Raw genomic sequence first — 12,094 nt, forward strand, 5'->3', positions numbered from 1 at the left:
AAAAGAAAGAATTTTCTTTTGGCTCCAAGCCTTTTAGATTAAAAGAAAATTCCTAATCTATAAGTGATGAATCTATCAGAAATCATAGTTTGGGTTTCACAGAGTGTGTTGGCTAGCTTTATGCTAACTTAACACAAGGTAGAGTCATCTGAAAGGGGGGAATCTCAATTCAGAAAATGCTTTTGTTAAGATCAGCTGTCGGTAACCATGTAGGGCAGTGACTGATGTGAGAGGGCCCAGCTCACTGTGGGCAGTGCCAACAGTGGGCTGGAGGTCCTGGGTTCTATAAGAAAGCAGGCTGAGCAAGCCATGGGGAGCAAGTGTAAGCAGCACCCCTCCGTGGCCTCTGCATCAGCTCCTGCCTCCAGGTTCCTGCCCTGTTGAGTTCCTGCCCTGACTTCCTTCAGTGATGAACTGTGATATGAAAGTGCATAAATAAACCCTTTTATCCTCAGGTTGCTTTTGGTCATGATGTTTCATCACAGCAATAGAAACCCAGACTAAGACACAGAGCTTTTCTGAAATGAATGGAAAGTGATAAAGATCTTTGTAAGGAAAATATCCCTGAAAATAGGCTTTGTATCAGAGTGACCATCACAAGAATGTCATCAGCACATTAGTCATGTTCTCAAGGCAGCAGTTTTACAGTTGGTGCCTCTGGAGTTTGGCTCTAATGAGCTCCTTTCATCCATCAGTCCTTTTATGCAGTTTCTTTTTAGTTTTGAGTTGCCTCTTGTAGTGCTCGAAATTGAAACCCAGGACTCTAGCATTCAAGGCATGTATTCTATTCCCAAACCCCACCATTTCCTTGTTCCCCAGGCCTTTGTGATTCTTTGTGCATTGGTTTGTCTGCAAACCAGCCTTTCTTTAAAGAGGTGTAGGTAGCCTTGCTGCCATAAGGCTCAGCTACATTTTAAAGTTCGGTTTAGTTATCATGAGTATATTTATTTCATTCAAGCTCAGTGTAGAGGTTTACTTACATTTGCTTTATTGTTACATGAAAAGATTTAAATTGTTTCAGAGACACACACCCATCCATGCACACACACATAAATATGCTCGCACCCCCCCAAGATTCCGCACATGCACATACATGTACACACAATACTCATATAGTAGAGCTAGATGGGAAGCAAATGAGCAAGACAGAGCAAAGAGGTAAACAGAGTCAGGAATACAAGAGGATATAGTTATATCTATAAATAGCTTTCATTCTTTCTAAGGCTGGGCCACAAAGCAGGTGTTTAGCAACAACAGAAAAAGGAAAATCTGGTTTGGATTGGTAGCACCCTAAAGTATAAGCAAACTATTATTTCAGAGAAGCAACATAGTGAATAGTGAGATCCCAAGGAAATTACTTTCTGGGACTTTTGAACTTTGGTACCATAACTTTGTAGTGATGATAATAATTCCTCAGTATATTGGTGGGTTTTTTTTGTTTTGTTTTGTTTTGAGAAACTTGGCAGTATATATGTGTTCTTCAGTGTTTCTATTTGAATCTAAGTCAGTTTTCCTGGACTATCATTCCTAGACAAAACCAGCAGATGGCAGTTTGGAATCATCCAATTTAAAATAGTTTTCTGTTTGTATTTGTTTCCATGTAAATCTAAAAAAGATTGATATGGAAATGTTCCTAAGTGTATGAGTCTAGCTAGGTTTATAATTGGAAAACCATTCTTGGGCTTTAAAGTAATCTCTTGAAAAGATAGAAAACAGCTCAAGGTTGTATTCATGTGCTTTGGTTTCCTGAAATTTGCAATCAACTTTATTTTTGAAGAATTTTAAAAAACAAAATATAAAAATCAAAGCAAGAGATGAGGCTGTTCTATGGATCATGTGACCTTGAGGAAGATAATTACATGGGGAACAAGGTTTTTTCCTCCTTGGTATGAACACTGCGAGCGTGAACAGGATTTTCACCAAGTTGTTAAGGGTTTGGACTGGGGTCCTGGGAATGCCGATGGCTTCAGAGCTAGACCTTTTTATAGTAGGGGTCTTAAAACCCTACTGGGGTGTGGCTTACATGTCTAACAGTCATCTGATGTAGCTGGTGTAACAGGAACCCTTAAGCAGCTTTCCCTGTTGAATTGGCACAGCTTCAGAAGAAGAATGGCTGCTCTTCCTCTAACTGCAGCCAGCATTGCTTCTGCACAGCTTCTGCAGAAGATCTCACTCGTGCAGGGCCTGCCAACCCTCCCTGTTGTTCTAGCTGTAGAGGCTGTGCTTTCTGCGTGAGCTCGTGGCTAAAAATTTCAGCAATAAGTGTATCTCCTCAGCATCCCTGGTAATACTTTCAATCATGGGGGTAATTGTTTTCTGATACCTAGTAACATTCTCTTGAATCAAAGCTTACGTCATTTACAAGCTCACAGTCCTGTGATTGGACAGCCTGGGCTCTGCTCAGCCTCACTAGGCCGAGGTCAGTGCTGTCTGGACCATCTTCCCTTCCGGAGCATGGGAGTCTTTGAAGTTCAGACGTTTACGTCAAGTTCAGCGTGTTCTGCAGGGCCGAGACCCTGTTCAGTTGTTGACTGCTGACCAAGGGCTGCTCTACCTTACGGTGCCCTGTGGTTCTCCACTGCTTGCTTCTCTGTGTGCCCGCAGTTTTCTTTCAGGACACTTCTTATTGGGTTAGGTTCACTAGATTCAGCTTTCCTGTGATTAATTAATGAGTCTGTGATTAATAATCGATTATAGAGTGATATCTCACCATATCCACAGTTGTCACCCACCCTCCTGGGAGAAGTTACCCAAGCAGTATACATATGTGGACTGTGGGGGGCTCTTGGAGAGCATCATAGAATTCTGCCTACCCCCACAGCAAGCACGTTTGCTGCATAAAGGCAGGAAATCATGTTCAAAGTCAAAGGAACTTGGTGACATACATTAGAGCTCAGGAGACTTGTCACAGGTGCAGCGGGCCCCACCCCTGCCTTCCTTGGTGGGTCAGTCTGGCGTCTGTGCCTCACCTGCTCCGTCTTTAGGGGGAGACTGCCAATGTGACGGAGATGTCGCTTGGCAGAAGTTTTAAGTCCCTGGGCCAGAGAGGAGACAAAGTGTAAGAAACAAACAAATGTCTTCTTCTGGACCCTGCTCCATCACCGAGCACCTGTTGCACTCCAGTTCCGTCTAATGTGAAGAAACTGAAGGTCAGCTTGACTCTACACTGCCTTCCTCCTGCCTGCCCAGTTGGAAACTTCACTCAGGAAGGCTGCTCTTAGTAATCCTGTGTGCCAATTCTCTTAATAAGGAAATGGAAAGCGTTTTCATGACTGAAAGGTGCATGTTACCTTCCTTACCTTGGATGTGGTGTCCTTCAGCCCTGGGTTTGAGAACAAAGGGGACTCCACAGCTGGCTAATCCCCCAGGGATCTGGTATTCCTCCAGACATGTTCCTCTCCTGTCCGCCATCCAGGTGTGTGCACTGCTGCCCACTGTCTGCCTTACAGAAGGAAACGTCTGACCATCCTTTGTCCTCTCACGCAGTGTGAGAGGACTGTGAGAGCCAGCCCACTCCCTCTTCCTCTTCCTCGCCCTCTTTATTTCTTGCTCTGGCCTCCTTGTTTGCTCCTGGATGTCTGTTTCCTCCTTCCTCGGGGAGTTGCTCTCACTGTCCCCTGACTCCATAGCGCTACAGAACATTTTAGTAGCCTCTTTTTTTTTTTTTTTTTTTTTTTTGTTGTTGTTGTTGTTATTTTTTTTTTTTTTTTTCAGCTGAGGACCGAACTCAGGGCCTTGCGCTTGCTAAGCAAGCACTCTACCACTGAGCTACACCCCCACCCCTGTAGTAGCCTCTTTATCCTGGGTTTTGTTTGTCATTTAATAGTTTAGGGCCTTTCTTTATGATGTGGAACTATTGTTACTTTTGAGGTCACCTTGCAGTCACCAAGCTAGAGAAGTTCATGACAACGGTCTTGGCCTTCTAGGCTCATCTCAGGAGGAGAGATGCTCTTTGTTCTCTGTCCCCAGTCATGGCCTTCAGTAGCCCTGGCTCTTCCATGTGGAGCTGGCTTCCCAGGCCTGCGCTCTCCTGACGCAGCCATAGGATGTCCGAGTGAGCCCGGCCTGCTGTGCCTCTAGCATGTCTCTGTTGTCCTTCACCTAGTACTTGTCCTCCCTTCCTTTCCCATGTTCTCTCCCCTCACAGCTTCACGGCCAAGGTATTTCTCCTTCGTTTTTAAGTTGTCTTCATTCACTTGAAATCCGTGAAGTTGAGGAAAAGGCCGCTGAAGTTCATCTCTTCTTCCAGAATCTCCTGAGATTCCTCCAGAATCTCCAGAGACGAGAGAGAACCACCCTTGAGAAGGTGGAATTTGCTTGCAGTGTTGGTTTGTGTGTATAGGAGCAGCACTTGGGCAGTCTGAGGAAGCGAGCTTTTCTAAGTGATGGCGGGCACTCAGGGTAGTTTCATTTTTATTACTTACCAAATTTTCAGTTTCATTTCCTTCTGATTTTGAAAAGGAAACAGGAAGAGCGAGTTCAACAAGTACGTAAGAAATTGGAAGAAGCACTGATGGCGGACATCCTGTCCCGGGCTGCTGACACGGAGGAGATAGACATTGATATGGACAGTGGAGATGACGCTTAAGAATATGATCAGGTAAGCAAACCCCAGACGCAGAGACAGGCAGAGGGAAGTGTTCGCTTTCATATTGGTGTCCCTTTGTGTACTCAGTACTCAGTGATGTCGTTGTCCCTTCATGGGTCCTTCCCATGCCTCCCTCTGGATTTAAGGACCCGTAAGTTATTGTATCTGTCCTCATTCTGTGAGGACATTCTTGCCACAGTAGCCACCTAGAAGGGATCTTTGGCCTGCTTTCTATGGTTTTAATCAATGGTGAAAAAATGTCTATGATGTCCTGAGAGAAAGCAGAGGAAAGAGAAACGGACTCTTGGGTTCAGAGGGATGGCTGGCCCTCATTCGCCTTCTGAGGGATGCCACGCCCTCCTTAGAATTATAGCAGGAAGATAAGCAAAATCTTCCCCGTTAGTAGATTCTCCGTACCGCACATTAGACACAGATGGAACAAGAAGAACATTGACAAGTCTAACATGAATTTATTTAAAGATGCACATGTGGGCTCTGTTTATGTGTGTGTTCTGTTTTGCTGAGTACTCACACTCTGTGGCTTTGATGTGTCATCTTGCTTCCCAGCCTCTGTCTTGTGTTTTGGCAAGATCTGTTTTAATTTCTGCCACCCTATGCCAATGACTTGTTCCCTCTGAAATGGAATCTCCAAGGGAGAGACAGCAGAGCAGAGCATGTTGCGAAGGGTCAGCAAAGCCGTTCTGAGGAAGGAACGTTTACCTTGGTCCTGAAAGACGAGCAGAATTGAGTCAAGCAGAGCACGGGAAGAAAGTGGCTTGTTAGAAGGGTTAACAGAGAGAAGGTTGGTTTCTTCAGAGAGAAGATGAGAGATTGGACTGTAGAGTGCCTGTTCCTTAGGGAGCAGGGGAAGTGTGTGGGCAGCAGGCCTAATCTGGAAGGCCTGGGAGTCACGGTGCAGGGCTTCTTGGAGAAGGCGTGGCCATATTTGCTTATTTGGCTTGGAGTAGAGAAAGCTTAGCGGCAGGGACCCGTTGAGATGTTGCTATGGTAGTCTAGTAAGGGACAGTGGTGGCTTTCTGAAGGTGATGGGAGAGGTGAGCAGGAAAGGGTGGATCTGAGACATGTCTGGTGGGAGAATCAGCCTGACTGGTGGCTGATCCGAAGTGAGCTTGAGTTAGTGGAGGGAAGAACTGGGTTTCCACTGGAGTTGCTGCCTGGGAGTCGTGTTTGTTAGAGGAGCAGAGCTCAGGGAGGGAGGTGAGAGAAGGTGGCTTCAATTGTTGATGCCTTCCCTCCCCTTGAGTGCCTCTCCGTACTTTAACAGTGTCCATGATGACAGCGCAACCAAGTAGTGACTGTGACGTCTGCTGTTGACATGGCCGGGGAGAGCAACATCCGGTCCCGGAATTTCCTGACTTGCATGTAGTTCAGATCCAGTTCAGTGCAGTTCTCAGTATTCTATTTCCTGACTGGGGGAACCTGGTTCAGTCCTAGTTTAAACCTTTTATTTACTCATTGAGGACAGGAAGGAAGACACTGTGTGGCCGTTTTGCACTTCGTTTTCCAAGCTGAAAGGTTGCACTGTAGGAATCTGATGGGGTCATTCGGTATGTGTTAAATCTCCCAGAGAGAGAGGTCTGGAGCATGTTCCTGTGGTCTGAAATCCAATCCTCAGTGTCTGAGGAGCCAGGAAGGGGGTCTGTCTGCATGGCAGTTGCTCACATGCAGTACTCGGTGCCATTGTGTCAAGATGTAATCTGAGATGGCACATCTCTCCTGTCAGTCTGGTTCTGGTTTGTTTTGTTTTCTTCTCTTCCGGAGTTTACTCCTGAAGTCAGCACGGGCATCAGGAGCCCGGTAGTTAAGACTTAAGGAGACCTTTGCTTCCTTGGTGGTTGCATTCTAGGTTGCTCTGTAGGCAACACTCAGACAGCTCACGTTAGCAAGCAGGTGTTAAGGCACCCACCCTCCATGGACAGGAGCTGGCCCCTGCTCATGGCCTTGCACAGTGTGCATCTCACTAGTAACAAACTGACTGTTGAGAAATGATTGAATTTTAATAATTCTTTTAAAAAATGACCATTATTTTTATATGTTCAATAAGCATAGACTTATGCATATTATATTCTAACCTCAAGAAGACATTGTTAGACCAGGCCATTAGACTTGTAGCTTGTAGAAAATTTAGAATACTTCTTAATCATTAAAATTACATTCACATGACCTACTGGTTTAGCCTATATGCATATAAAGTCCTGGAGCATGATTACACAGCCTGATTAGACATTTATCCTTATGTGTAGAAGAGGCTGGGCTCTAGCTTATAGGTAGATAACAGGTGGGGCTGGCCAGCTTCCCATGGCTCATAGCAGACGGAGTCTTCTAAGATTCGGTTTCCTTGGCACGCCAGCCTCCTCATGTTTGTGCTCTTTCTAATATTCTGTATATGCAAGAATGATGCACATTTGTTTATTTAGGTTATTTATCTAGTTAAGAAACGTGCCAAGATCTTCTAAATGACATAAACTTGACACTTACAGATAAGTACCCAGGCTATCAAGCATTTTAGGAATGATCACGAAAAGGAAATAGTGACAAAAACAAATGTGTTGAAACATGCAGCTGAGAATGAACTGTATTAGACACCAATTGTTCAGTTTCAATTGCACAGTGATGTCTCACTCTGGTAATCAGGAGAAGCCTCAAGCACATCTACAGATGCCGTGAAGTACAAGAAACCATTATTATGTAGAATTGTCTCAAAAATATGTTTGGGTTTGGCTGTTGTCTGTTAGGATATTTTATTTATATGCCCCATGAGTTTCCTTTTTATGCTGTTTTAGCTAATTGTAGACCAGAAATATTGTATAAGCAATAATATATATGATTCTTTGACAGTGAACTGGGTATTAAAAGGTCATCAGAATGACATACCAGAGTTTAAAGGATCCAGTGACTTACAGTGTTCAGCCATCCTCATCCAGTCCTGGAGCTCAGTGTTCTCCCAGGACTGTGAAGATGGGATTCTTAGTGAGTCTTACTGACCTTTCATCTGAGAAGTCATTGTTCTTCTGTCTTCACAGGTAACTTTCGACTGACCTTCCCCAAGAGCAAATTGCTAGAAACGGAATTAAAACATTTCCACCGGGTTTCGCCTGTAAGACAAAAGTGTACCTGAGCACATAGAGCTTTTTACTAGCACTAACCAATGCCTTTCTAGATGTATTTTTGATGTATATATCTATTATTCCAAATGATGTTTATTTTGAGTCCTAGGACTTAAAATTAGTCTTTTATAATATCAAGCAGGACCCTTAAAATGAAGTGGAGCTTCTGATGCCAGGTGCAATCTACTGGAAATGTAGCACTTACGTGAGATATTTGTTTCCCCCACAGTTTTAATATAAACAGATCAAGAGTACCAAATACATTTCCCCACTAAAGATTATTATGACTTCACTGTATATAAACAGATTTTTATACTTTATTGAAAGAAGATACCTGTACATTCTTTCATCGTCACTGTAAAGACAAATAAATGATTATATTCACAGACTGATTGGAACTTCTTCTGTTAAAGAACACACACAGTAATAGCCCTTGGATACCATTCCTGATCCATGTTCAACTTTGACCCTGGGCCTTAGCTTGGAAATGGAGGTGGTGGGAAGTAGCTGGTGCATTGCAGTGTGCCTGCAGACTTCTCTTCATAGGGGTTGTCTCACTAGAAGCTTCACATTGCCTCTGCCATTCAGTTTTCTCCTCTTGCCTGGGACTAGTCCTTTGGATAGCGCTACAAAAGTCAGGCTCTTTCTTCCCTGTGACATGACTTGGGTATGTATACAAGGCCCCTATCTAGATAGGTGCTGCCCGAAGCTGCACTTGCTCTGCCTGGGATATTTCCCCTTTCTAATACCCACTAGCTCACTAAGTCTGTAGAGCACTTCAGAGCCTTTACCACCGTGAGGCAGCCTCTAAGAAGTGGTTTTATGAGCCAGAGTGTGATGCTTTACTAATCAGTATCTGACCAAAGTATTAATTTTTCTCTTCTATTAGAAGCCTAACTTTATTACCATTGAAATAGCTTGGTATTTATTTATTAAAACTGGCATTAAATTATTCAGTGAGTTTTGTAAATTAAAACATGCTTAAGTTGATCTGAGCCAAAGACAAGAGGGAGTGGCTATAAGGAAATTATGAAAAATGGAGCCCAAATAATGTTGCTTCATAGGGACAGTTGATGCATTTATGTACTGGACCTGTGCTGTATTTATGTTCATTTTAAATGAGCACACATGCTAAGCATACACGAGTCTCTACATTCAGGTCCCAGCACCAAAAACAAACAAACAAACAAACAAACAAAAGAACAAAACAAAATCAGACCCGAAGGAAGTAGTGTGATCAAGGTTGTGACCATGTCCTCATCCGTGTCACCTGTACCCTTCATCACCAGGACCTCCAGGGAAGGAGGGAGCAGCAGGACTGTCAGAGCTGTGCGCCTGGCTGAGTCTGGGCTGCTCTGCGTTTTGAACTTTATTGCCAAACTGTAACAATACTTCTCAGAATTTCTGATTTCATTAAATTTTTGTGTCTTCACCTTAGGCCCCCAGTTTTCTTGAAACATCCCTGCTGGTAGATGAATGGGCAGATTTGCAGGCTCCAGGAGGATTGTAGCCAGAGGATCCCTGCTAGGGGCCATCAGAGTGACTCAGGCTAAGTGTCTTGGAGTTAACCTTGATATCTCTTAAAGAGCTGGGACTACTATTAGAATGGCTTTCCAGAAGTTGTTCTCCTCCTACCCCAAGCCCCCGACTCTACATGCAGCCTCGTCTTGGGATCATATATTCTTTTTACAACACAATCCAACCCACTATACAAACTTCTATAAACGGATTTCTGAAAGCCAACTGACAGTGTACATACTACAAAGCTTTAGTAGTTTTTCCTTGTGTACTTTGCTCAGGTAGAAACAAGGTGTGTAAAAGCCATTATAAAGTGGTATCTTGGTGACCATCACATGAGGCTGTGATGTGCTCAGTATACCCACAGGACATGTTCAAAATTAAATCCATCATTTTATGGCCACAAGCCCACCATCATCTTGGATCCTTCAACTTGGCTCAAAGTCAACTTCAGTTGGACAAGGCAGAAATGCAGGAATGATGCTGGATGTTGCTCATTCCCTTGCTTGTAGCATCTGTCAGTCCTGTTAGAAGTACTGAGTTAATCACACCCCTCACATCCTTCCTTCCACAACCACTAAGTTCATGGGAACCCTCGTCCCTCCCTCTGGACTTTTGAATAGCTTCCTTTCTTCCAACTGTTCAGTCCCTTCTTCTTCTTCCTCCTCCTCTCTCTATTCCTCTGCTTTTGTCTCCAGAGATATTCTCTAAAGAAGCAGAGGTGATCATGTCCCTTCCCTGCTCCGAATTCCTCACTTGCCTTTAAATGCAGGTTCCAATGTCAGAACATGAATTTTGCAGTTACCCACACCTTATCCTAGGCTTGGCCTTTGTGTGACTTGTCAGGGCCCTCTGTCTCCTTGAGTTTATTCCTCCTCAGTGAAACAGGAATAACAATACCTACCTCATAGAGTTGTGAGGATTCCGTGAGATGCTGTTTGCACGGCGTTTGGTACAGTGCCTGGCACTTGGTGCACTCAGGAGAATGCTGTCACCGTCGTCCTGTTGCGTTTAAGAGGTGTTTATCGGTACCCCTGACTGTGCGTAGCTTTATTTCCAGTACCCTGTTTCTCTGTAGGGAATTCTGAAACCTGTATTTGATTGGTTGATTCTTTGTCTCTTTCGTAGAATGTAAGCTCTGTGAGAGCAAGGCTCCCCAGCACTTCGTCTATTGCATGTAATCAGACAAGCACTCGAGTCTGTTTCAAAAAAGAAAAAAAAAAAAATAGGAAGAATGGTCAAAAGACTCTGATCTTGTAGCTGTAGCCTCACCCTGCTACTGTCCCCATTGCCATTCGCTTCAAGAAAAGACACCTCACTTGCTCCTTTGAAGTTCTGCTGGGCTTTGGTGTCTCTACACCTGTGTGTTCCCTTCCCCTTGCCTGCCGGTCTACATGGCAAGTTTCTGGTCATGGGTAAGTGTCAGCTCAATGGCTACTTTGTCCGTGTTGTTGCCCCCATTTCTCCAGGCAGATGCTCTTTCCCTTGTCCAAGTTCCCACTGTATTTTGTAAATACCTCTGTGGAGGCACTTTATTGTATTGTAAAAAATGTTTTGCATGTCTGTCTCTGAAATGACCTGTAATCAACGTAAAAGCAGAGCTGGTGTCTTTCCATCTTAGAGCCCCCCAGGGCCTTGAATAATGCCTGCAATGTGCTTGTCAATAAGTATTTGTTGAATGAGTTTGTGAGTGAATAAAGACTCATACAGTTAGAAAACCAAGTTTTATCAAGACAGAGAGTGCCCAATGGCTTCCAGAATTTTTTTTCCTCTAGAAAGCATTATATAATCTCTTTGAATGTTATATTGTTTAAATTTTAAAAATAATACAAGTTTAATATAGATCTTCATAAATGATTGCAAAAGATATCAAAAGCTTTGTGATCTTTCAAATGCTATAGAGTTCAAAATATATTTGCACTATTTCCATAGTGAATGCTATGAGGAAATGTATAGCAATAAATTTTGAAGCTTTAAAAAATATTTGTGTAAATCATTGTCAATGACTTAATCCATGAAGGACAGCTCTGGCTTCCTGGACACAAAAGACTTTGCAGGGCTCCAGAACAGAGCATAACTCTTATAGGCCTTCACCACTACTAAAGCAGTTGCCCAGTCTTTCTGCTGTGCCTGGGAATACAAAGGACTGCCTGGGTCCTCTAGAAGTCAGAAGAAGATGCTGTGAGCTCACTTTCACCTCTGGGGTGGATGGATGGATGGACATATATATATATATATGTATATATTCCCCATACACAGTACATTTCAGTATCCACCAGAGGGAACATCTGTCAGTTACACCAGGGTATGCCAAGAGGAGCTATGGGGTTGGGACTTGGAATGCAGGTATTCTGAGACACGAAAAAATAATTAACTTGTGCAGAATATATGCTCTTTTATAATAATTATCTTTTAGTTTAGTTTTTTAAGAGATGACAAATGGGAAAAGTTTTATTTCTTCTTACATTTATATAACTTTTTACAACTTAACATTTTCACCATCTTTGAATTTTTAACTGTATAATAGGTGTCTATTTTTATTCTCATTTAAGAGTTAAGGAATCTAAGCCCCAGATACATAGATGGTTTATGGAAATTAGCATGGGGCAGGAAGTGAATTTGAATATGGCAGTCTGTTCCTAGAACTATTCACTCTCCACGTTGTCCTTGCTCAGGCCTCCAGATCTCCTGTGACAGATAACAACACATTATGGGTACTGCATGCCTATTACCTGAAAGCTGATGCCAGGCAGAGGGACTCTGCTGCTCCTGTGTGTGACTAGCTGAAGCTTTCACAGAGGATTCTTCGCTGATAAATCTTTTACAAGGATGATTTCTTACCTAAGCATAATTCTTCTAA

General features: G+C 43.3%; 1 protein-coding gene across 2 annotated transcripts in view; it reads left to right on the forward strand.

The window, feature by feature from the left end:
• The window catches only part of Mbd2 (methyl-CpG binding domain protein 2), a 63,033-nt gene extending 51,818 nt beyond the window's left edge, over positions 1 to 11,215 (forward strand). The window contains exons 6-7 of one of the 2 annotated variants that reach the window (XM_006970128.4): positions 4,462 to 4,600; positions 7,633 to 8,102. In XM_006970128.4, coding sequence (XP_006970190.3) covers positions 4,462 to 4,588 — 127 coding nt within the window. In that variant the 3' untranslated portion in view covers positions 4,589 to 4,600; positions 7,633 to 8,102. Of the gene's footprint in view, positions 1 to 4,461; positions 4,601 to 7,632; positions 8,103 to 10,362 lie in introns of those variants that run through there. The other variant, XM_076555469.1, reaches the window with a different exon arrangement.
• The last annotated feature ends 879 nt before the right edge of the window (positions 11,216 to 12,094 follow it).

This window comes from Peromyscus maniculatus, chromosome 19, assembly GCF_049852395.1.
Source record: "Peromyscus maniculatus bairdii isolate BWxNUB_F1_BW_parent chromosome 19, HU_Pman_BW_mat_3.1, whole genome shotgun sequence".
NCBI lineage: Eukaryota > Metazoa > Chordata > Mammalia > Rodentia > Cricetidae > Peromyscus > Peromyscus maniculatus.